The sequence below is a fragment of the Panicum virgatum genome, unplaced genomic scaffold (genome assembly GCF_016808335.1).
Source record: "Panicum virgatum strain AP13 unplaced genomic scaffold, P.virgatum_v5 scaffold_3658, whole genome shotgun sequence".
NCBI classification, from domain to species: Eukaryota; Viridiplantae; Streptophyta; class Magnoliopsida; order Poales; family Poaceae; genus Panicum; species Panicum virgatum.
The window spans coordinates 14,488-40,979 of record NW_024376331.1 but is presented as its reverse complement, the minus strand read 5'-3'; the positions used below and the strand labels follow the sequence as shown (position 1 = coordinate 40,979).

General features: G+C 48.4%; 2 protein-coding genes across 2 annotated transcripts in view; one reads left to right on the top strand and one right to left on the bottom strand.

Annotated features, from left to right (window-relative positions):
* Positions 1-8: 8 nt before the first annotated feature.
* On the bottom strand, positions 9-4,080 carry LOC120694148 (hsp70-Hsp90 organizing protein 1-like). Its single transcript, XM_039977309.1, has 7 exons — positions 4,012-4,080; positions 3,452-3,601; positions 2,595-2,696; positions 1,056-1,226; positions 857-936; positions 660-712; positions 9-22 (listed from the first exon to the last, which is right to left on the bottom strand). The coding sequence occupies exons 1-7, from the start codon at positions 4,078-4,080 to the stop codon at positions 9-11; spliced, it is 639 nt and encodes a 212-aa protein (XP_039833243.1).
* Positions 4,081-4,952: 872 nt separating this feature from the next.
* Positions 4,953-26,492, top strand: part of LOC120694147 (wall-associated receptor kinase 2-like) — a gene marked incomplete at its 3' end in the record, with an annotated part of 30,370 nt that continues 8,830 nt past the window's right edge. The window contains exon 1 of the mRNA XM_039977308.1: positions 4,953-5,118. Coding sequence (XP_039833242.1) covers positions 4,953-5,118 — 166 coding nt within the window. The remainder of the gene's footprint in view (positions 5,119-26,492) is intronic.

Here is a 26,492-nt window from a genome sequence, read left to right as displayed (position 1 = left end):
TGGATTATTCAAGCATGTAAACCTGTCAAGAGAACATCACCAAGTCACTAGCAGTGCATGAACCTCCAGCTTCTTGCCCGGGTGCTCCCAGAACGGTGGGTGGAGAGTGGAGAAAGCCAGAGATGATGCTGTACGCGTCGTCATCTGCGCCCGTCCCCGCGCAGACATCGTCAGCAGCAATGCTCTTTCAGTGGATCATCCAAGTAGGCCTTGGCATGCCCGCGCCGAGCGTCCAGCGCATCATCCAGGCGCCAGGCAATCCAAGTGCGTGGTAGCTACAAGTTATCTGAAGATCTCCGGGCACAGTAAATGACTCCCGATGGCGTCAGGAACTCAGCAGAGTGACAAAAGAAGTAGCAGAGTATTCAAGCATGGGAACACTCGGTCTGAAGCCCAGAAAAAAAATCCTTCACGTCGTGTGATGCTCCCAGCCAGCATCATATATATAGGTGAACACATCGTGATTCAGCCACTCACAGCAGGCTTCCCAACCTGGCAACGAAGAACACCAAGCGCTGTTGTTCCAGAGTACAGCAGACCCTGATACCGCTGCGTACAGTGTTTCTAGCTGCAAACTACTGACCACCGAGTGTTTCTACCCAAACCTCAAAAACATCCCAAGAAAAGAAAAAAAGGGAAAATGGAGATCCAGTTTTCACGTGTGCTTTCTCTAAGCCGCTCACTGCCGACATTCTTCAGTTCCATTGCCTCCCTACAAGGTTAAAGCCAATTAGTAGAAACTCGAAAACGGCGTATAGTTGGTGGATTCAAATAAACAGAACGTTGTTAGTTGTAGCAGTCCTACAGTTGCTGCAAGGAAACATAAGAAGCAATGGGCTGGTCTCTACTATCTTACCAGTATAGCTTATCGAGCTCATCGTTCAGAGGGTCCAGCTCTAAACCTTCAGCGATTGTGTCACATGCTTTTTCATAGTCCTAAGTAACACGATTAAAAGCGCATGGCCAGTTAAATTACTTATATGAGAGATGAAAGGGACAATGAAATATCAAATTCAGTTGGACACTGGAGCTGGACCCAGGGTGTTTTGTCGCACCTTCATGAGCATCAGAGCTTGTCCGTATCGGAAGTAGGCCTTTGCCCACTTTGGCCGCAGTATCTTGCATTTAACTGCATCTCGCAAAGCCCTTCTCCCATCACCTCTGCGGAACCAGCAAAGACTCCTGTTTGCGAACAATTCAGCATCATAACGATCCACCCTCATTGCCTGCAGTAACATAAATTAGCTGTGACGGTGTTACTGCTGTTGCCACGTTCCAGAAATGCTGCATACGTTAGCTCATAGACTTGCCATTTGCTTCTTAGGTACGACTGGGCTGAAATAAAATAATGTGAAGCAAAGAGCGATTCCCTCACAGAATTTCTCCCTAAAGCTAGACGCAAGAGGTCATCGGGAATATACATCACATCACTCAACCTCCTCCTGAAATTACTTAAAAGAGGTGGTGTTCCATGACCAACCCAAGGCTATCCAAGCTAGTTGATTGCTGGTTTCCATCTCAGAATATTTTACTTGTGGATATCGTGAGACAACAAAAAATGGAGGACAACAAATTCTACCAGTAGTACCAAGTTTTGTGAACACAAGAGCGTGCATGGTACTGCTTTTTCCAAGAAATATGCTTTGGTGATTGTGATGTATCATCACACATGGTACTCAGAAAATGTGAGCTGTTTGATTGACCACACCAAAGGGTATTTTAGGGATTCGATCAATTCGCAAAAAAGTACATACGGCTGAATAGATACCATTACATACCACGCTCTTGTTCTATGATTATGTTCAAGAAAACCTTTAACAAGGATGATTAAAAAATTAAAACGCAATAGAAGCTGCTGTCCATTCAAGGTCTTACAGCGGGGAGGTAACATTTCTGAGCATATTATAAGATCCCAAAAGACTTACAGATCAACTTAGCTTAGGTACTTTATTAGGAAAACTGGGATCTACCACAGAATTTAGGCAACTCTCAGATAGATGCCAATATCTCAACACCATCAGATTAAACTGGGTGAATGGATGACTCGTTTAGACTACTCTCCATACTCTATGGCTAAAACTAATTGCCTATCTAGACTTCCAATTTATAAGCTTCAACTAGTATATGCTCCATAATTTAGGAACCTTACAGATACATATGTACACTATCTCAATATCATCAAAATGAAGTTTATGAATGGATGCAATTACCTCCAAGTGTATAAAATTTGACCAAGGGGCAAAAAATGTCCCCTAGCTGCCTTAAGAGAGTGGAGTATTGAACCCTTTAGGGGAACAACTAGCACTAGGCTTGAGCTCGGGTGGGTGGTCTCTCAAATGGAGGCTCTACCAACCAAGGTATCAATCGGTTCTCTAGTTTCAAGCATTTTAGGAAGTAAATGGTTTCTTAGCTTCTTACAGACAGACAGCTCTAGGCAACTAAACTTTACAGTCAGCACGATGAGCTGTACACAAAGAGATGCTGACACTGCAGTTAACACAATGAGCTGTATACAAGAAGATGCTAACTCTAATCACTAAAATAGTTAACAATTTTCATGCTGCTGATGTTAATATAAGTTTAGTACAACATACCTGTGTGTAGTATGCTGATGCATTTCTATAATCTTGCTTCCCAAATGCATCATCACCCTGTTTTTTCAATTCAGACTTTCTTGTTTCAACAAAATCATCATCCTAAACAACTTTTGAGTCAGAGATGGATCCAAACGATATAAGCAGTTAAACAGTAACTTAAAAGGATTCCCATTTCCCAGAAACCCTTGTAGGTATCAACTATCAAGAGTATAAAAACTAGGCATATATCAGTGATTCCTAGAAATCCAATCATCCATATTGGCCCGCTGGTAACACACAGGAACAATCATTAAACAGCTACATACTTATTTATTTGTACACATTTGTGTCAAAAAAAATCTTAACTGCTAGTAACCACCAGTTTTTTTCCAGTATTTCATGGTAAACAGACAACTGCTACCAGCCTAGCTAAGTCTAAAATTCTTCCCACAGCCAGTTTCAGTAATCTTAATAAAGAATAACCAAAGAGTTAATTGCAGTACATGGCAACTAAAATATGCATGTCTGCCCAAAGTTCACTAGTCCTGCTTGTTGCAGTGCAACTGTGCAAAATAATTAAACATGGAAATTAGTGGTTTGCTAGAATATATCCTACTTATAAAATTTATTTTCTACAGGGAAAATGAATTGAACTTAAATGAACGAGCATTCCAATAATACAAGCTATCCAAGAAAGCATTCAAATTAAACAAATTTCCTAGACGAAACCTAGACAGAGAGATTAGGCAGCAATGCAAATGTGTTTGAACGCTAGCATTGTTAATCTTGATTTGTTTTTCAAGTCCTGACACATAAATATTACTAAAGTTGCACAGCCAAGTGCATAAATAAAAAGAATTGCTACAGTGGCATACCTCTAGTTGCTTTCTTTCCAGTTTCATGTGATTGATTATTCCATCAACGCTCCAATTTGTCACAGCTTGAATTGGGGAAGTGAATGGGAACAGAATTTCAACATCTTCACTTGTGCCATATACAGCAGCCCACTCTACTCTACTGGAATTCTACCATACTGTTGAACAGAGTATCGCAAGAAGACATTTAATATAAAAATGAGAAGAGGACACTTCCAAGAAAATAATAAGGATAATTATGCTCGCAAAGAGACCTAATGAAACTATGCAATGCCACCGAATAGATGCCTAAAGAAATCACTAGTCCAGATTGCAATGAGTAATTCTTGCCATACCCCAAATTTCCTTGATACGACACCATTGAAAATTAAAATGGACCAAAGTAGTACTGAAGGTTATAACTATGCATATATCCAGATTCCAGACTATCAGACTAACTAGTGGGATTTATGCTAAGCCGTTGCCACACACAACGGTCGAGTGATTTGCACGATAGTTGAATTAGGCAAGATGACACATCAACTCGGTACTTAATTGTGACAAAATGAATATCTCCCAACCTTCTTGCTCAACCACAAAGGTACAAGCACACCTTCTGGCAATTCACACAGAAATGCCATCCATCTCATCGAGACACAACTTTCATTTGTTTTCCATAAATCCAACTTTTTCCTTCCCACACACACACACTTCCATCTCAAAGCCTTCCGGGAAGTCCTGATCGAGGTACTGTCCTTCGGGGTCGCGGTACTGGTCCTCGCACACTTGCTCGCGGTACTGCTCATCGACGGGTTCTTTCTCGTTCACCCCGTGGTCTACAGCGCACACAAACAAGCACACAATAATGAAAAAAATAAAGGTTTTATCGTTGAGCTCGGGTCGGGAAAAATTAAGATATGGAGATAGGAGTAATATTTTTGAGTGATTTTCTAATGGTACAGCTGAATTTACGTTAGAAAAGGTGTGGTAAAGTTTCGGGGCAAACGAAGGATTTTTGGCGCATGAGATGACGGGTCGAAGAGGGGTCTAGGGGCTAAATAGAGATCCGAGGGCCTATTTGTAATTAGTTTTGAGGGTGGAAGGACTTGATTAATATTTCTGAAAATATTTGGGCTACTCCAGAAAAGGACAAGGGTCTATTTAGAATTAATTTTATATAGTGGAGGGGCTTATTCATTAAAAGAAATAAGAGAGGGGTTTCTTTTGGAAATATTCTCGGGATGGCAAGGGCTTAATTATAATTATTGGGAACGTTTTGGGTCACCCTGGAAATGGCTGGGACCTATTCATAATTATTTTGTAAAGTGGAAGGTTAGATTGGAATTATCAAAGATAGAGGGGGTTTTCTTTAAAAAGGAAAATAGAGAGTGGGAGGGCTCTTAAAAGAAAAGGGGGCTCAAGGCAAAATTGCCCCCTTTCTTCTACCTCTCGACACGGGAAGAACAGAGGGGGGGGGGCGCCGGCGGCCTTGGACCCGCGGCCCTGGGGGCTTGGGGCGGCCATGGAGGACGGGGAAACGGAGAGGAGGGCTTGGGGGTTCTATTCCCCTACCAATCTCGAGCAGAGGCGGCCCGTGGAGGCGTGCCCGCGGTGGGCGGCGGAGGTCGCCGGAGATGGTGGTGGTGGCGGCGCTGTGGGTGTGGGGATGGGAGGGCTGGAGGTGGCGGGTGAGCTTTTGGTGCTTGAGGGCGGCGCAAGGGCCTATTTATAGCCCAAGGCACGGCGGGGAAGTGGGGGGCGCGACGGTGGTGGCCGGCGAGCTCGAGGACAGCGATTAATGGAGGTGGGGCTTGCTCGGCCACTTGCTGGGCGTCCTCAAGCGTGGTGCTATGGCGCGGACGCGATGGCGAGAGGACGAGAAGACGGAGGGGCGGCGCAAGTGGGAGGGGCGACAGCCAATGGCGGGGCGCCGTGTGTGCGGCCGGCTCTGCTTCCCCGTGGCTCGTTGGGGTGGGCGCGAGCGCCGAGGCGGGCAAGGGGGTACGACGCGCGTAGAGGGCGGGACGGGCGAGCAGCGGCCGCAAGCAGGGGAGGCGGCGCCCAGGGAGGGGCTCGGCGCAGGGAGGGGGCCGGCGCGCCGAGCTCTGCTCGTGCAGCGTGTGAGGGAAAGGAGGAGAGGAGGGAGAAGGTGAAATGAAAGGAGGGGGAAAGAAAAGGAAAAAAAGAAAAAAGAAAAAGGGAAAAAGAAAAATGGAGAGAGAGAGAGAGAGAGCTGTCGGCAGGATTCGCGGCGGCGGTCGGCCACGCGCGCGCTGCGGCGTTCGGTCGGTCAACGATGAGCACACGGAACGAGAGAAAGGGAAAGGGGATAGGACGGCGATTGGTACTGGTGTCGGGACGGCGGATTGCCGGGATATGATTTCGGGAGATTGGGAGCTCGGGCGGAAAAGAATTTTGGAGTGATTTGAGCTCAGCATTGAAAAAGGTTTTGAAAATAATATTTTTAGAGGGTGATTTATTTGGGCGGATTTTCGGAATGTTACAAACCTACCCCACTTAAAATGAATCTCGTCCTCGAGATTTGACTGAGTTCTGAACAGATGGGGAAATTCCTTCTTTAACGCATCTTCGCGTTCCCACGTAGCTTCTTCCACTCCGTGTCTGCTCCATTGCACTCTGCAAATTCGTACCTCTGAATTCCTTGTTCTTTTTTGACAGTGTCTATGATTTTGACAGGCACTTCTTGATACCAAAGATTCTTTTGCAGGTCAATTGTTTCCACTGGTACTATTTCTTCTTCAGGTACCCTAAAGCACTTTCTGAGCTGAGACACATGAAATACCGGATGTATATTCGACATTTCCTCAGGCAATTGAATACAGTATGCTACCGCTCCAACTCTTTTCACTACTTGGTATGGTCCAATATACCGAGGAGCTAATTTTCCTTGAACTTGAAACCTTTGAGTCCCCCGGATCGGAGAGACCTTAAGGTATACAAAATCTCCAACCTCAAAACATAATTCTCTTCTTCACTTGTCTGCATAACTCTTCTGCAGTGATTGGGCTGCCTTTAGCTTCTCTCTAATCTCAGCCACACGTTCTTCTGCCTCTTTTATGAGAGCTGATCCGGTTAGTGTACGCTCTCCTACTTCTGACCACATCAAAAGGGTCCTGCACTTTCTTCCATAGAGAGCCTCAAATGGCGACATGCCTAAACTTACCTGATAACTGTTGTTGTAGGAGAACTCCGCATAGGGTAAACTTTGCTCCCAATCTTTACCATAGGTAAGGACACATGCACTTAACATATTCTCCATAATTTGGTTTACCCTTTTAGTCTGTCCATCAGTCTGCGGGTGATAGGCCGAACCAAAATCCAACTTGGTCCCCATGGCCTTATGCAGACTTTTCCAGAACTTGGAGGTGAACTGGGTCCCGCGATCTGAAACAATTCTACTAGGCACACCGTGCAGCTTTACTATATTAACCACATAGAGCTGGGCTAGTTTTTCTCCTCCATAATTCGTTCGTTTGGGTAGGAAGTGAGTGACTTTGGTGAGCCGGTCCACTATTACCCAAATGGAATCATAACCTTTCTGGGTCTTGGGCAATCCTACCACAAAATCCATTCATATTTCATCCCATTTCCAAATTGGGATAGGTAAGGGTTGTAGTAATCCTGCTGGCTTCTGATGCTCAGCCTTGATCCTTTAACAGGTGTCGCAATGGGCAACGAACTGGTCAATGTCTGACTTCATTCCATTCCACCAATACTTTTGTTTTAAATCCAAGTACATTTTGGTGGACCTGGGTGGATGGAATATGCCGAGTTATGAGCTTCGTCCATGATCATTTGCCGGAAGTCTCCTTCTTTGGGCACACAAATCCTATCTTTATACTACAGGGTTCCCTTATTGTTCACTCGAAAATTCGGTGCTTTGTTCTCTCCGGTATGTTTGCGGATTTTCATTAAATCTTTGTCCGAATCTTGGGCTTTTCTGATGCTGTCCTCCAGGGCAGGTTGAACACTCAGCTGGTGGCTGGAACCTCGGGGGACAATGTGCACATTCAATCGTGCCATTTCCTCTTGCAGATGGGCATCCTTGGGTCCATACGATTTCCGGCTTAAGGCATCGGCTACCACGTTAGCTTTGCCAGGGTGGTAGTGAATTTTCACATTATAATCCTTGACCAGTTCTAACCATCTTCTCTGTCTGAGGTTTAGATCTGGTTGGGTGAAGATATATTTCAGGCTCTTACATGTTTGGGGATATATATATCCCGTACAGCAACTCTTTCCCAACTAACCAAATCTCTTCTTATTCGACTCAAACAACTAACTTAATCTCTAACAAACCGACTCAAACAACTAACTCAATCTCTAACAAACCGAACTCAACAAACTAACTTGATGTAATCTAAATCCAACGACGACCAGTAACAAACTAACCAAACTGACGATGATCTGTGACAGCTAACCAGCCACCTTCTTGCACCTGACGTACTGCTTTCCCCACATCACATCATGAGGCCTGAGTTGGTGGGAAGCATATGCAACAACTTTCCCATCTTGCATAAGGACACACCCTAAACCTTGTCGGGATGCATCGCAATAAATGACAAAATCCCGATTAATGTCCGGTAGGGTGAGTACTGGGGCGGTTGTCAATCTTTTCTTCAACTCCTGGAAACTCCTTTCACAGGTTTCTGTCCAAACAAACTTCTTTTCCTTTTTAAGCAGCTCTGTCATGGGCCGGGCGATCTTGGATAATCCTTCAATAAATCTTCGATAATACCCAGCTAATCTAAGAAAGCTTCTGATTTCACTAACATTGGTCGGTTGCTGCTAGTTGGAGACTGCCTCAACTTTCTCGGGGTCAACTGCTACTCATTCTGCGGTCAAAATATGACCAAGGAAGGCTACTTTCTCAAGTCAAAATTCACACTTGCTGAATTTGCATATAGCTTATGTGCTCTTAGCTTTTCCAGAATCACTCTGAGCTGTTGTTCATGTTCATGAGCACTTTTGGAGTAAATAAGTATGTCGTTGATAAAAACTACGACAAATTTATCTAACTCATCCATAAACACCTTGTTCATGAGGTTCATAAAATAATCAGGTGCATTAGTGAGTCCAAAAGACATCACAGTAAACTCAAACTACCCATAACGAGTGACAAAAGTTGTCATTGGAATGTCATTTTTCTTAATCTTGAGCTGATAATATCCTGACCTCAGATCAATCTTGGAGAAGTACTTGGCTCCTTTTAGCTGATAAAAAAGATCATCAATCCTGGGAGGGGGTATTTATTCTTGATGGTAACCTCATTCAGTGCACGGTAATCTACACACAACCTAATACTCCCATCTTTCTTCTTGACAAATAGGACTAGGGCTCCCCATGGGGATGAACTAAGCCTAATAAAACCACTTCGTTATAAATCCTCTAGTTGTTTCTTTAGCTCTGCTAGTTCTGAGGCTGCCATCCTATAGGGTCTCTTGGCAATGTGAGAGGTTCCAGGGATAAGTTCAATGACAAATTCTATATTTCTGTCAGGTGGCATTCCGGGGAGTTCTTCCGGAAAAACATCAGGGTACTCATTCACAACTGGAATTCCTTCTAGGGATTTCCCATCCATACTGAAAACCATTGGGTCTGGTCCACTTCCCCCAGTATGGCAAGTCACTTACATCCCATCTGAGTTGGTTAGATGTACTATCTTGTCAGCACAACCTATGAGGCCATTGTGTAGGCTTAACCAGTCCATTCCAAGGATCACGTCTATTTCCTTAGACTTAAGTACTACTAGGTCTGCTAGGAATTCCACCCCACTTAAATTGATCCTTACCCGTAAACAACCTAGTTGACACTTAATGTCACCTCCAGGCGTCCAGGTTAATAGGAGTGTTTTTAGTAGTACCGTAGGTATTTTATGCTTATCCACGAAGCTTGACGATATCAACGAGTGTGATGCTCCAGAATCAAATAATACTATTGCCAGAGTTGATCTGACTAGGAACTCACCAAGTACCACTCCTTGCGCACCCTGTGCCTCCTGTGCGTTGATGTGCTTGACGCGGGCTCGTCCATAAGGCTGCTGGCTGTTGTTGTTGCCCTTGTTGTTGCTTCCGACGGGGACACGGTTGGCTCTGGATACAGGTTGCCTAGGCTCATTCACCGAGTTGGAGAAGGCTGATGCAGCATGCCTGTTTTTGGCATATGGGCAGTTGGCAATGTAATGTCCTGTCTCACTGCAGTTGAAACAGGCCCTAGCATTGTTGCTGTTAGTGATGACTTGGCTGGCATTGTTCTGCGAGGCTTTCATGGTGTTCTGGTTCCTGAACTGTGTGTTAGGGGTCTAGGGGCCTGTCACTTGGGACTGGGTCCTATACTGCATTGGGGCCTGAGATCCTGGTGCAGTATAGCTGGAGTTTCTTGGTTTCTGGAAGCGGTTCTGCTGGCGGGCCTTGCTTTCCGGGAACTTACGCTTGTTTTCTTTCCTTTCTTCAGCTTTGGCCCTTTCTGTGAGAATGGCCATGTTCATTAGAGTATTGAAGTCCGGGTATATCTGAGGGGTAAGCAGGGTCTGGAGTTCTGGGCTTAATCCCTTCTTGAACATGTCTTGCTTCTTCTCATCTTTATCCACTTCCTCCGGTGCATAGCGGGCAAGTTAAATGAACTGGTAGGTGTATTCTTCCACAGACATGCTCCCTTGCTGCAGTGCGCGAAACTCATCCACCTTGCGCTTCATGGTGGCTGCGGGGATATGGTAGCGGCAGAACTCTTTCACAAATTCGTTTCAAGTGATGGTGGTGGCATCTTCGGCAGCGGCACAGTAATTCTCCCACCAAGTTAAGGCAATTCCGGTGAGTTGGTGAGCTGCCAGAAGAACTTTGTCTTGGTCTTCGCATTCGAATGGCTCAAGCTTCCTTTTGATCACACGCAGCCAGTCATCTGCCCCCAGCAAAGGTGGGTGGCTTGGTTCTCAGGAAAGCTGGCCGCTTATCATTCATGGTCTGCTCTCGTAGCTGCTTATTGACGAGGGCATTGGCCAGGGCTTCCAGTATGAGGGTCTGATTGTTTATCGCCTGTACCAGGTCTCCAACAGGTGGAGGTGGTGGCAGTGGCACTTCTTCTTGGTTCCCTCCTTCGTTCTGGTTCACTTTCTGTTCTCTGAGATGGTCCTGTCCGTGCTCATTTTGCGGTCCTTCTGCACCAGGGGCTGTAGAGGCCCAACTGTGGGAGGGTCATGAACCGTGTCGGGAAGCCATCTGTAGATTGGATAGAGTCTTTGTGAGACTGGGATTAGGATTAAGTGATGTTTAAATTATTTAGTTCGTATTTTTGAAAAGGCAGAATCCACCTCCGGCCGAAGGCACACCAACTAACAACAAACACACAGGCTAGCAAGCAACAAGCACAAACAACTGCATTACTGCAAGAGGGGGTACAACACTGGGGCAAGGTCAAAATGCATACTACATGTCTGGGTACACAACTCCAAAAGAGGGGGGCACAACTCTAACTTTGGACAACATGGCTTCATCCCTTGACGGTCACTGGCGTTCAGGCAGACTCGTTGGCCTGAGTGGGTTCTTTCTAGGGTGGCTTTGGGACATGCTACTCGCGGGGCGAGCCTTCTTCTTGGACGTAGTGTGCCTCCAGGGGAATGAGCAGTCCTTGCTCACCGTTCTCTGGGTTTCTGTGTTCCAGGGGTTGCTCAGCAGCTTCTCCTTCATCGGCGACAGTAGGCCCTTCAGGGTTCTCGGGTGGGGCTTGTGGGGTCCCCAAAAGTGGTCCCCATCCCATGATGGGCGTCCCAAGTAGGACATGGGTTTATCTAATTGCTGGGACTGGCATTCCACTTCTGGTCCATTCCTGTATACGCAGATCCCGGGCCTGCCTGTGGCTCTCCCGGGCAACCGCCTCACCACTGACCGCGGCTGTGGCTGTTGCCTCGGCTTGAGCCACCCGGATTTGATGCATCCTTACTGCGAGCTCTGCTTGCTCGGCCCGATGGGTCTGCTCTCTCAGAGCTAATCCAAGGAGCCTAGGTAAGTAGCAACTTGGTACAGGGGTCCTCCTCATGGCGGCGCCGCTCCAGGCTTCTTATGCGAGCCTCCCAAACTGTGGTTCTGATGGCCGGAGGAAAGATCCTCATTGGTGTGGGGGCGAGGTGTCCCTCAAAAATTCGGCACAGATAACGGAGTGCCTTCCTGACGACTAAGGGATAGGTGTCTTGGTACCTAAACCTGGTGGTGGTCACTCGCCATGGCTGGATGTCGGGGTAGCGGTCACTTTTGGTGATGACCAGGATCACCCTGCAGCGGAGGGTACCATGGTGCTCGTACTCCCTGCTGTAGTACCTTGGGCATTCCGAAACACCAAGGCTCTCCAGGGCATTGATCAAAAGGCTGGGGAAGCCAGGGGCAGCTTGGCAAATGCCCTGGGTCTATCCTTCCTCAGCCATCTAAAAACAAAGATAGGGTGAACAAGCCTTGCACAGATACTTGGGTACAAAGGAGATAGATGGTTCTTATTATTACAACAGTGGGGTACATTTTTCATGGATACATGATTATTAGGATAGAGACTCTAGCCTAGGTGTACTACTCTCCTATCATGGGGATTCTTCCTCGATCTGGATAGGGCACTTCTTTAGTGGAAGACACTGCTCCAACATCTCATCTTCGGTCTGAGTACCCTTATCCCAATGGGTTTCTTCGGGTTCCTCTTCTAACCATCCACCTGCTCCTCTGTGAGCCTCGTGGTTTTGCCAATGGGTTTGAAGAGTGGCTAGGGAATTCTCGGCTTGTACGGCTCTTATCTGTTGTGACTCCATCTCTTCGATTGCTTTTTCTGCCCTGCGGATTTGGTATTTCAGTTGTGCCGCCTGTTCGCGGTAGAGTTGGTCAAAGCCGGTGAGGTAGATGGATAGGTGGGAGACCGTATCCTCTAGTTCTTCTTCTTCCTTTCCAAGTCCTCTCATCCGGGCAATCCATGAGCTTCCTCTTCCTTCAGTAGGCGGGAAAAATCACATAGGAGTCCGCTGAAGATGATGTTTATAAACCACACGCTGACGTCGTAGGGCTTTTCGGGCGGCCTTTCGGTAGGTGTCTGGGAAACAAAAGCCAGTGGTGGAGATGAACTAGGGTTCCACGTCAGGATAGCGGGTGCTCTTTCCCACAAAGATCATTATGTCACACCGACGGGTGCCCCTGGAGTCGTACTCCCGGTAGATGTACTCTGGTGTGTCCACAACACCGACGCGTTCTAGGCTGAGTAACAATAACTTAGGGAGGCCAGCCTCTGCGAAGCAGATTCCGTTACTCCATCCATTATCAGCCATCTGGAACAGGGCAAGAGTCAGGTGAGTGTGTGTGTGGAAAAAAAGCTAAACAAGAAAAGTCCTAATGTGGAAAGGCTTGAAAAAGGGTCTCGATCCTAGGGGTCACGTCCTACGGCCAACCTACAGCCCTGATACCACCTGAAGCATCTCCTCGTAAGAGGTGACTTAAATGTGATATAAATATCAGTCATAGGGGCTGATAACATATTTATTACATCAGATGATACATCACCGTACAACTCTGCACGGTAATGGGTAATCAAGCGCCACTATCGCGAGGATAACAACTAAAACCCAAACAACGATATTAACTACGAAGAGGTCATCAAAGTCTTGCGCCATACCAAGCTTTCTGCAGGTGACCCTATCCACAGACAAGGTTGGGTGTAGAACAGAACCCCTACTCAACGTCCTCGGGAATAAAGTCTGGATCTTCCTCTGTAAAAATTAAGCAATGGGTGAGTACAAACGTACTCAACAAGTCCAACCGCACCCACGGAGGGGGTATAAACAGAGTTCATGCACAGGATAAATCAAGGATAAGGCTATGGTTTAATTTGCGAAAAGCTAATTTTAACCCATGCAAGGGTTTATTTTGAAACAGGTTTTCAAAACAATTCTTTTCTAATCGGTGGGGTTGATCCACACAGGATCCAAAATTTTAAAAGTTCCTACCGGACTCCTCATCTGCCGTAGCACACGGCACAGCTGCCGGACACTTTTCCAAAACAACACACGCCATCCCAACCATCCCCTGACGAAACGCTAGTTATGTGACCAAACCGTAACTCGCCCAGTACCGTGGGCATGGTTATTCGAATAGGTTTTAACTCTGTAGAGGTGTGCAACTTTACCCACAAGTGGGGTACCACAGCACGATCACCTTAGTATCAGTGTAGATCCCAATCAAGCCATTACCCACCTTAGCTAGACCTGACTAGCCACCACAGGATCCACCATGGGGTCATTGACCCATCACCGAGGTTTAACCGGGGCATAAGTCACACAGAGTTTATCCCTTCTCTTTGATCACCCGTTGCTCTCAGCTCTCCTGATGACTATCAGACTAACTAGTGGGGTTTATGCTAAGCCGTTGCCACACACAACGGTCGAGTGGTTTGCACGATAGTTGAGTTAGGCAAGATGACACATCAACTCGAACCTTAATTGTGACAAGATTGATATCTCCCAACCTTCTTGCTCAACCACAAAGGTACAAGCACACCTTCTGGCAATTCACACAGAAATGCCATCCATCTCATCGAGACACAACTTTCATTTGTTTTCCATAAATCCACCTTTTTCCTTCCCACACACACACACATTTTCCTTTATAAATAATAATATTTGATGTGTAGTAGAACAAGTATAAGGTCCTAAGCAATTCTAGCATGATTAACATCCACATAGAACGAATCGCATGTAGACATCAATCTAGGTGGTCAAGGAATGGTTATAACAAGTCAAGGGGTGGCTATCCAACCATGTTTCAGCAGTAAAAACATATGCAATTTTGTAAAACAGGCCAATAGGTTGTGTTTATAAAACTGGGACAAAATATGCATCAAAGGATGGGATTGAACTTGCCGTTCTCAAAGCCTTCCAGGAAGTCCTGATCGAGGTACTGTCCTTCGGGTTTGGGGTCGCGGTACTGGTCCTCACACACTTGCTCGCGGTACTGCTCGTCGATGGGTTCTTCCTCCTTCACACCATGGTCTACAGCGCACACAAACAAGCACACAATAAAGAAAAAGAAATAAAGGTTTTATTGTTGAGCTCGGGTAGGGAAAAATTAAGATATGGAGATAGGAGTAATATTTTTGGGTGGTTTTCTAATGGCACGGCCGAATTTACATTAGAAAAGGCGTGGTAAAGTTTCGGGGCAAACGGAGGATTTTTGGCACATGAGATGGCGGGTCGAAGAGGGGTCTAGGGGCTAAATAGGGATCCGAGGGCCTATTTGTAATTAGTTTTGGGGGTGGAAGGACTTGATTAATATTTTTGAAAATATTTGGGTTACTCCAAAAAAGGACAAGGGTCTATTTAGAATTAATTTTATATAGTGGAGGGGCTTATTCATTAAAAGAAATAAGAGAGGGGCTTCTTTTGGAAATATTCTCGAGATGGCAAGGGCTTAATGTGACACCCTAATTTTAATTTCAGCATTTTTTTTTAATAAATTTAATTGGTTTTATTCAAATTTCTAAGATTTATTGTGTTTAGTTGGCATTTAAATCTAATTTTTGTTCAATAAATAATTAAAATCCATCATAGGTTAATTTTGTTGTTGCATCATGCTGGAGCATCTTTTCTTTTGTTGTGTGGTTAGGTTTTGAATTCAAATTAGTTTGAATTCAATTAGTTGTTTTGTTTGAATTAGAAATAGGAAAGGTAACCCAAGACCCAAAGCCCAACAAACCAGAACCCAGTCCAACCCTTTCACCCGGCCGGCCCAGCTCGCCCCCCGTTCCTCCCTTCCCCAGCGCAGCGCTCCGGCCCAGCTGCAGCCCGCCAGCCTCCCCGGCCTGCCCCGCGCCACGCGGCCCGCTCCCCCGCACACGACCGGGCCGCTCCACCCCGGCCTGCTTTGCACAACAGCCGCTCGCCCGCACCGCGCGACGCCCACCCGCTGAGCGCCCGGGCCCACTGGTCAGCCCCCTTCTTTCCCCCCCCCCCCCCCCCCCCCCCCCCCGCGCGGTCAGCTCGCTCAAGCACACCCCGCGGCTTCCCCTCGCTGGCGCTGACGAACCGACCCCACCTGGAGGTATCTTCTCCCTCGCAGAGCAACAACCCCGCCATCCCCTCCGAGTTTCCCGGTGAGCCTTCCATCCGGGGCACGCCTCCCCAGGATCACCTGGGATGCTCTATAAACGGCGCCCGCACCCTGTAACCCTAGCCTCCATCCGCAGCCATCTCCTCAGCCCTCTACGCCGCGCCACCCCCTGGGATTTCCCTTGGAGCCGCCGCTACAGGTAACACGGCCGCCGCCCGATTTCTAGCCGCCGGCAATCCCCAAGCCTCCCTGACCCCTGGAACATCACCGCAGATCAACGCTGAAGCTTTGCGTGAGATCCAGAAGCCGGGACGCCCCTGCTGCAGCCTTGTCCGCGAGCTCCGCGTCGCCTCCACCGCTGGTCAGCTTCGCCGTCGACCCTGCATGCCAATCCAGCCCGTCTCGATCCCTCGGTAAGCGGCAGCTCTTTTCCTGGTCCTTTTGCTCTGGAGTTTAGATCCCGTGGGCCACGCCAGAGGCCGGACCCCCAGCCACCGGCGTTGCGCCGCCGCGCAGGCGCGGCCCTGCCGTGGCGGGCATGCTGCGGCATGGCACCGCCCCGCACGGGCAACGGTTCCATTTGTTTTCGCACTGTGCGCCCTCACCGTCACGATTGCACCCGGTTTTGAGCGCCACACGGCACGAACACGACCTCGCCGGTGGACCTCGCCGAGCCGAACCGCCCGCGCCGCTGCATCCGTGTCCCTGAGCCCTGCCGAGCCCAATTCAGTGCCCTGGGTGGTTTATCCATTCACGTATACCCTTCCTGATCCAATCCCCGCCCGAATCAAGCCCCGGAGCACCGAGATTGGCGGAATCCGGCGAGCCCCGTGTCGCGCCGCCGCGGAGCAGGGGACTCCGGTGACCTGCGCCGCCACCCCGCGCCCGATCTGCCCAGATCCGTCCGATCCGGATTCAACGCGCGCGATTAGATCTTGGATCCATCAGATCCTGACCGCCCGATCCAGATCCAACGGGCCTAGATCCAAGATACCGGTTCGGTCAGTGTTTTTGTTAAAGAGCCCCTCCCTTTCTTAGATATCAACCCGCGGTCCTTTTCTTTTGAAAAGTAATTACGGATCGGCCCAAAACTTTGCAAGAACACCCCTGATCTTCCTAGAATTAGCACCCGCAGTCCAGGCCTTGTGTTTTTGCACGTCAGCCCTTAGATTTAATGTTTATTTATGTTTTAGCCCTCGGTTTTAGCAGAAAACCCCCTGGAACTTCAGTTTTCTTACAAATAAGCCCCTAGGACTTGTTTTTAGCCTAGAAAATGTGTTTTAGCTCCGTTTTTAGCGTTCTTTATATCCACGCGATCGTTGTAATGCGTAGAATAGTTCTAGAGTAGTTTTGGGCGCTGTTTTTATGTATTGTTGTACTGTTCTTTAACTTTTTGTTAGAGTTTGCTTGTATGCTTATCGTTGTGCATTGTTTTGGCCATGTGTTCGTGAGTAGACGTTGATCCATCTGAGGAGCCTCAGTACCAGTACCTGGAGCAGCCGTCTTCGGAGCACTTTGAGCAGCAGCAGGAGCAGTACGAGGAAGGCAAGTGTAACATGAACAACCTATCACTTTTAATTACAATTTCATACTGCATTTTAATACTGTATGCCTTTAAGGATTTCCTAGCCAGTTTGTATCCTTTAAATATACCTTTGGGTTGCATTTTTTGGTTAGTTGTGCTAGGTTGCTGCGCTATAACACACTCTGGTCCTTTTTAATTAATTTGATTAATGGTTTACTTGAACTTAATTCTGAGAGTGGCCCTCTGTGTGGATGAGTGGCTCACGTCTCGTTAAAAGATGTTTTTGTAGAAACATGGTTTAGGGGGCCAGCACGGTGCTTAGTGCTTGGTTGGCCACTCTCCATAAGGACCGGTTCATAGAGCGACAACCTGGGACAACAGCGCTACCACAAGGCTAGAATGGGATAGACTTGGCGTAATAATTAGATCTTTTTTGTTTGGAGTAACTTACCTGCGGGGCAAGAGTAGTAAGCTTCAATGGTCCCTGCTCCTCCGGCTTGGTCTGTGCTTGGATTGCGCTCCTGTGCTTGTACCCCCGGAGGTGGGCCCCATCGTCGCCGATCTAACTCTCGCGGTTACGCCTTACCAACGAGATTCTTTTTAAAGGCCTCGTAGTGAGTCGCTAGTCATCTCACCTAAGGAAGTGTGATGAACAACTGGCATAGCTCACGACTTGTGGGTAAAGATGTGCAACCTCTGCAGAGTGTAAAACTGGTATACTAGCCGTGCTCACGGTTATGAGCGGCCCAGATCCTCCTTTTGATTAGTGAAGTTATCTCCTTCCGACGAGGGAGGTGCTTCTCGGGGTTTACCTTGGTGGTTTGGTTTCGGTTTGGTTTCTCAGTAGTTACATGATTAAACTTGATTAATTACTATGTAACTGGGTTAACGGTAATTCATCAACTCGTAGTAAATAGATCTAATAAAATTTTGCCAACACTTAAAAGCTAATGCAGTTGAGTCAGCCAGCCTAGAGCTTCATAGTTTGTGTTATACTTGTTGAGTACAAGTTGTGTACTCACTCTTGCCTCTTCTCTACTTTTTCCTCTTGGCTTCGCTACTGCTGCTCAGTTCCTGCCGACACGAGGGAGTTCGTCCAGCGCTACCAGGACTACGAGGACTTCTAGGTGCTTCGTCTCCCAGTCGACGTCCCTGTGGCGCCCTGCTTCAGCTTCAGAGAGCTTTTTCGTATTTTGTGCTTCGCTTCCACTGTATCAGACATTTTGTCATTATTGTAATAAATAACATTCGTATTCGCTTTATTATGTCTTTTTACGTGATATGTGCTATGATATACTGTTCATTCTGTTGTATATACGTGTGACTTGATCCTGGCACGTATATGATTGCTCGGTTTATGTTCTTTTATAAACCGGGTGTTACAGAGTGGTATCAGAGCCGTATCGACTGTAGGACGAAGCCTAGATAGAACTGGTCGAGTTTTAGGACTTCTTCTCACCAATCCTTGTCTGCTGAAACTATTTTACTATTATACCCCTTGACTTCTTTGACTTTTTACCTTTCTTGCCTTGATTTCTCTCTCTGAAGAATAGTTTTCGTAGATTTTGGCCTGAATCAGTCATCTGACCACCCTGAGTATAGCTAGGTGACCCTTTTATAATAATACGATAGCACGTTCTGCGACGCGTTGTGTTAGTCGAGTCTATTGCTCAAACTCGGCTAAGTCGTGAAAATTGTCTGCTTGTTATTATGCTACATGCTTGATTTGGATTTTTGACTGATTGCATAGTTTAGTAGTTTAAATTTGTTTAAAGAAAATCACTCTGATGTTAAAGATAACTAATTAATAAAATGAGTTAGATCGTTGGGGGTAAAACAGTCCACTCTATCCTGTCTACTTTATCATGGCTGAGTCTTTTTCCGCAAAGAGTTATCATATCCATCTGAGTTTATTCCTGCAATATCCTTAATCGTGAAATCTTTTGTTCAAATCAGATGGTGAACACCAGGAGCACCGGTTCAGGTTCTGGCCAGCAGCAGGGTCAGAACAACCAGGGTACTGGGATCCCGATGCCGCCGCCTTTGACTCCGGAGCAGTACTTCCAGCTCCAGATGCAGATGATGGCTACCCTGAACAACACCGTTCAGGCTCTTCAGCACGCTCACACTCAGCCTCCGCCTCCTCCACCGCCGCAGCCTCGCAACAGGCATGCTGAGTTCCTGAGGGGTCACCCGCCGACGTTCTCTCACACGTCCGACCCTCTTCAGGCTGACGACTGGCTCCGTGCAGTGGAGCGTCAGCTGGACATCGCCCAGTGCGATGACCGTGAGCGCGTCTTGTACGCAGCAGGACAGCTGCGAGGGGCAGCTTTGGACTGGTGGGAGTCCCACCCAGTTCACGACCGCGAGGCTCTCACTTGGCTCCAGTTCAGGGAGCGTTTCCGCAGCCACAACGTCCCCGCGGGCGTTATGAAGATGAAGCAGAAGGAGTTCCTTGCACTGAAGCAGGTAATCTTAAATATAATCATTCAGCGGTTTCTTTTGAGCTAATGCCCCTTGTTCTATCCTTATGAATCTTGAGTTAATCTTCCGATATCTATCTGTCTTTGTGAATTCAGGGGACTATGTCGGTCACGGAGTATCGTGATCGCTTTCTTCAGCTGGCATGCTACGCCCCTGCCGAGGTTGCGGATGACCGCAAGAAGCAGGAGCACTTCATGGAGGGTCTTGAGGACTACCTCCAGTACGCGCTGCTCAACCTCCGCTTCGACGACTTCAACCATCTGGTTGACAGTGCGCTCAACACTGAGCGTAAGCACCTCGAGATGGAGGACAAGAAGAGGAAGGTTGTCCCCGTTGCTTCCGGCAGCAACACTCGTCCTCGACTCCAGCAGCCCCAGCAGTACCAGCCTCAGTACCGGCCTCCTCAGCAGTACCAGCAGAGGCCACCGCAGCAGTACCCGCCTCGACAGCAGCAGGCAGGTCAGGGCCCGAGGTTACCGGCACCTCCGGCTCGTACTGCTCCACCAGCTCCACCAGCACCGCAGGCTCCACGTCCGGCAGCTCCTACCGGACAGCAGGCTCAGGGACCTCCACGCACCTGCTTTCACTGCGGCCAGCCGGGGCACTACGCCAACGCTTGCCCCCGGAAGGCGCAGGCGGGACAGCAGGGGCGCCCAGCTCAGCCCAGGGCGCCAGCACAGGGCAGGGTGAACCACGTGACGGCCGAGTCAGCGGCCGAAGCTCCCATCGTGGTCATTGGTACGTTCATGGTTAATTCATATCCAGCAACAGTGCTTTTTGATACTGGTGCTACGCATTCCTTCATTACTCAGTCTTTTGTCGAGCATCATGGTATTCATACTAGCACATTAAAGAGGTGCCTGTTAGTATCTTCACTGGGAGGACAGTTGAGGTCTCACACTTACTGCCCGAGAGTCAGTGTTTCTTTGAGGGGAGTAGAGTTCTGTACTGATCTGATGGTGCTAGACACCAAGGGCATTGATGTCATTCTGGGAATGGAGACTCTGGCCAAGTGGGGAGTTCGGATAGATTGTGCTCAGAGGACAGTCTTGCTATCAGCTTCCAGTGGCCAAGAGGTTGTTATCAGTGCAGTAGAGCCTTCTGGATTTCTTCATCAGATGGAGGCTAGACCCACGGACGGTATTCGCGTGGTGTCTGAATTCCCGGATGTCTTTCCGGATGATCTGCCAGGTATGCCGCCTGAACGCGCCATTGAGTTTTGTATTGATCTCTTGCCTGGCACAGCTCCTATTGCAAAGCGGCCCTACCGTATGGCACCTATAGAGCATGAAGAAGTTAAGAAGACTATTGATGAGTTGCTAGCCAAGGGCTATATCCGTCGCAGCTTCTCTCCTTGGGCTTTTCCATTGCTGCTAGTAGATAAGAAGGATGGCTCGAAGAGGATGTGTGTGGATTATCGTGAGCTGAATGCAGTCACTATCAAGAACAAGCATCCACTGCCCCGTATTGAGGATCTCTTCGATTTGCTTCGAGGTGCTCGTATATTCTCGAAGATTGATCTTCGTTCGGGATATTTTCAGCTGAGGATCCGTCCTGGGGATATTCCGAAGACGGCATTCACCTGCAAGTACGGGCTATATGAGTATACAGTCATGTCCTTCGGCTTGACTAATGCCCCGGCTTTCTTCATGCATCTGATGAACATGGTCTTCATGGATTATCTGGATGTCTTTGTGGTGATTTTCATTGATGATATTCTGATCTTCTCCAAGACAGAAGAAGAGCACGAGGAGCATCTGAGACTCGTATTGCAGAGGCTGAGAGAGCATCAGTTGTATGCCAAGTTCAGCAAGTGCGAGTTCTGGATTGACGAGGTTCCATTCCTCGGTCATGTTATCTCTCAGGGAGGCATTGCTGTTGATCCGAGCAAGGTGAAAGATGTGCTCGAGTGGGAGACACCGCAGACAGTAAAGGAAGTCAGGTCTTTCTTGGGCTTAGCAGGATATTATCGGAGGTTCATTGAGAATTTCTCCAAGATCGCGAAGCCTTTGACTTCTTTGCTGGAGAAGAATGTGGCTTTTGTATGGACCGATGAGCGTCAGATGGCTTTTGATGAGCTGAAGAAAAGGTTGACTACGGCGCCAGTCCTGACTCTGCCAGACCAGACGAAGAGGTTCACGGTATATTGTGATGCTTCGAAGGATGGTCTTGGGTGTGTTCTGATGCAGGAGGGCAGAGTGATAGCGTATGCTTCACGGCAGCTACGCCGGCATGAGCTGAATTATCCTACTCATGATCTTGAGTTAGCCGCAGTTGTGCATGCTCTGAAGATTTGGAGGCATTACTTGTATGGGCAGCGATGTGATATCTACACTGATCACAAGAGCCTCAAGTATATTTTCACGCAGAATGAGCTGAACATGCGACAGAGAAGATGGCTAGAGTTGGTCAAGGACTATGATCTGGAGATTCACTATCATCCGGGCAAGGCCAATGTTGTAGCAGATGCTCTGAGCAGAAGAAGTTATGTCAACATGGCCGTGGCTTTCCAGATGCCTCCAGAGTTATGCGAGGAGTTCGAGCAGTTGAGTCTGGGCTTCTTGCATCATACCTCCAGTGCAGCATTTGAGGCAGTACCGACTCTAGAGTCAGAGATCAGGCAGCATCAGAAAGATGATGAGAAGCTGCAGGAGATTCGTGAGTTGCTCAAGAAGGGCAAGGCTCCTCATTTCAGAGAGGATGATCAGGGTACTTTGTGGTACAAGAACCGGATCTGTGTGCCAGATGTGAAGGATCTCCGGAAGTTGATTCTGAGTGAGGCCCACGATACAGCTTACTCTATTCATCCGGGCAGCACGAAGATGTACTATGATCTGAAGGAACGTTTCTGGTGGTATGGTATGAAGCGTTCAGTGGCAGAGTACGTGGCTATTTGTGACACCTGTCAGCGTGTCAAGGCTGAGCATCAGAGGCCAGCAGGTCTGTTGCAGCCTTTGAAGATTCCAGAGTGGAAATGGGAGGAGATCACTATGGACTTCATTGTTGGATTGCCTCGTACTCAGAAAGGGTACAACTCCATTTGGGTAGTAGTGGACCGTCTGACGAAAGTTGCTCACTTCATTCCAGTGAACACTACTTACTCCGGTGCTAGACTTGCAGAGTTGTACATCTCTCGGATTGTCTGCTTGCATGGTGTGCCGAAGAAGATCATATCTGACAGAGGGTCTCAGTTCACTTCTCGTTTCTGGGAGCAGCTCCATGATTCGTTGGATACGAAGCTGCGTTTCAGTACAGCTTATCACCCTCAGACAGATGGGCAGACAGAGAGGACCAACCAAGTGTTGGAGGATATGCTGAGAGCTTGTGCTATCCAGTACGGTACTAGTTGGGATAAGTGCCTGTCTTATGCTGAGTTTTCATATAACAACAGCTATCAGGCCAGTCTGAAGAAGTCTCCCTTCGAGGCATTGTATGGCAGAAAGTGCCGGACTCCTCTCTATTGGGATCAGATTGGTGAGAAGCAGCTCTTCGGTCCTGAGATCATAGATGATGCAGAGCAGATGGTTCAGGCTGTGCGAGAAAATCTGAGGATTGCACAGAGCAGACAGAAGAGCTATGCAGATGGCAAACGGAGAGACCTGACTTTCAGTGTTGGTGATTATGTGTATCTGAAGGTGTCTCCGATGAGAGGAATCCGCAGATTTAATGTCAAAGGGAAGTTAGCACCTCGTTATGTGGGGCCATTCAAGGTGCTAGAGCGGAAAGGCGAAGTTGCTTATCGCCTGGAGTTACCTCTCAGCCTCTCAGGAGTTCATGATGTCTTTCATATATCTCAGCTGAAGAGGTGTTTGCGAGTACCCGAGGAGCAGGCACCCCTGGATGGAGTCAATGTCCAGGAAGATTTGACTTATACCGAGCATCCGGTGAAGATTCTGGAGACATCAGAGAGGGTCACTCGGAACAAGCGCATCAAGATGTGCAGAGTTCAGTGGAGTCATCACAGTGAAGCTGAGGCTACATGGGAGCGAGAAGATGAGTTGAAGAAGACATATCCAGATCTCTTTGCTAGCCAGCCCAGCTAAATCTCGGGGACGAGATTTCTTTAAGGGGGTAGGGTCTGTGACACCCTAATTTTAATTTCAGCATTTTTTTAATAAATTTAATTGGTTTTATTCAAATTTCTAAGATTTATTGTGTTTAGTTGGCATTTAAATCTAATTTTTGTTCAATAAATAATTAAAATCCATCATAGGTTAATTTTGTTGTTGCATCATGCTGGAGCATCTTTTCTTTTGTTGTGTGGTTAGGTTTTGAATTCAAATTAGTTTGAATTCAATTAGTTGTTTTGTTTGAATTAGAAATAGGAAAGGTAACCCAAGACCCAAAGCCCAACAAACCAGAACCCAGTCCAACCCTTTCACCCGGCCGGCCCAGCTCGCCCCCCGTTCCTCCCTTCCCCAGCGCAGCGCTCCGGCCCAGCTGCAGCCCGCCAGCCTCCCCGGCCTGCCCCGCGCCACGCGGCCCGCTCCCCCGCACACGACCGGGCCGCTCCACCCCGGCCTGCTTTGCACAACAGCCGCTCGCCCGCACCGCGCGACGCCCGCCCGCTGAGCGCCCGGGCCCACTGGTCAGCCCCCTTCTTTCCCCCCCGCGCGGTCAGCTCGCTCAAGCACACCCCGCGGCTTCCCCTCGCTGGCGCTGACGAACCGACCCCACCTGGCGGTATCTTCTCCCTCGCAGAGCAACAACCCCGCCATCCCCTCCGAGTTTCCCGGTGAGCCTTCCATCCGGGGCACGCCTCCCCAGGATCACCTGGGATGCTCTATAAACGGCGCCCGCACCCTGTAACCCTAGCCTCCATCCGCAGCCATCTCCTCAGCCCTCTACGCCGCGCCACCCCCTGGGATTTCCCTTGGAGCCGCCGCTACAGGTAACACGGCCGCCGCCCGATTTCTAGCCGCCGGCAATCCCCAAGCCTCCCTGACCCCTGGAACATCACCGCAGATCAACGCTGAAGCTTTGCGTGAGATCCAGAAGCCGGGACGCCCCTGCTGCAGCCTTGTCCGCGAGCTCCGCGTCGCCTCCACCGCTGGTCAGCTTCGCCGTCGACCCTGCATGCCAATCCAGCCCGTCTCGATCCCTCGGTAAGCGGCAGCTCTTTTCCTGGTCCTTTTGCTCTGGAGTTTAGATCCCGTGGGCCACGCCAGAGGCCGGACCCCCAGCCACCGGCGTTGCGCCGCCGCGCAGGCGCGGCCCTGCCGTGGCGGGCATGCTGCGGCATGGCACCGCCCCGCACGGGCAACGGTTCCGTTTGTTTTCGCACTGTGCACCCTCACCGTCACGATTGCACCCGGTTTTGAGCGCCACACGGCACGAACACGACCTCGCCGGTGGACCTCGCCGAGCCGAACCGCCCGCGCCGCTGCATCCGTGTCCCTGAGCCCTGCCGAGCCCAATTCAGTGCCCTGGGTGGTTTATCCATTCACGTATACCCTTCCTGATCCAATCCCCGCCCGAATCAAGCCCCGGAGCACCGAGATTGGCGAAATCCGGCGAGCCCCGTGTCGCGCCGCCGCGGAGCAGGGGACTCCGGTGACCTGCGCCGCCACCCTGCGCCCGATCTGCCCAGATCCGTCCGATCCGGATTCAACGCGCGCGATTAGATCTTGGATCCATCAGATCCTGACCGCCCGATCCAGATCCAACGGGCCTAGATCCAAGATACCGGTTCGGTCAGTGTTTTTGTTAAAGAGCCCCTCCCTTTCTTAGATATCAACCCGCGGTCCTTTTCTTTTGAAAAGTAATTACGGATCGGCCCAAAACTTTGCAAGAACACCCCTGATCTTCCTAGAATTAGCACCCGCAGTCCAGGCCTTGTGTTTTTGCACGTCAGCCCTTAGATTTAATGTTTATTTATGTTTTAGCCCTCGGTTTTAGCAGAAAACCCCCTGGAACTTCAGTTTTCTTACAAATAAGCCCCTAGGACTTGTTTTTAGCCTAGAAAATGTGTTTTAGCTCCGTTTTTAGCGTTCTTTATATCCACGCGATCGTTGTAACGCGTAGAATAGTTCTAGAGTAGTTTTGGGCGCTGTTTTTATGTATTGTTGTACTGTTCTTTAACTTTTTGTTAGAGTTTGCTTGTATGCTTATCGTTGTGCATTGTTTTGGCCATGTGTTCGTGAGTAGACGTTGATCCATCTGAGGAGCCTCAGTACCAGTACCCGGAGCAGCCGTCTTCGGAGCACTTTGAGCAGCAGCAGGAGCAGTACGAGGAAGGCAAGTGTAACATGAACAACCTATCACTTTTAATTACAATTTCATACTGCATTTTAATACTGTATGCCTTTAAGGATTTCCTAGCCAGTTTGTATCCTTTAAATATACCTTTGGGTTGCATTTTTTGGTTAGTTGTGCTAGGTTGCTGCGCTATAACACACTCTGGTCCTTTTTAATTAATTTGATTAATGGTTTACTTGAACTTAATTCTGAGAGTGGCCCTCTGTGTGGATGAGTGGCTCACGTCTCGTTAAAAGATGTTTTTGTAGAAACATGGTTTAGGGGGCCAGCACGGTGCTTAGTGCTTGGTTGGCCACTCTCCATAAGGACCGGTTCATAGAGCGACAACCTGGGACAACAGCGCTACCACAAGGCTAGAATGGGATAGACTTGGCGTAATAATTAGATCTTTTTGGTTTGGAGTAACTTACCTGCGGGGCAAGAGTAGTAAGCTTCAATGGTCCCTGCTCCTCCGGCTTGGTCTGTGCTTGGATTGCGCTCCTGTGCTTGTACCCCCGGAGGTGGGCCCCATCGTCGCCGATCTAACTCTCGCGGTTACGCCTTACCAACGAGATTCTTTTTAAAGGCCTCGTAGTGAGTCGCTAGTCATCTCACCTAAGGAAGTAGTTACATGATTAAACTTGATTAATTACTATGTAACTGGGTTAACGGTAATTCATCAACTCGTAGTAAATAGATCTAATAAAATTTTGCCAACACTTAAAAGCTA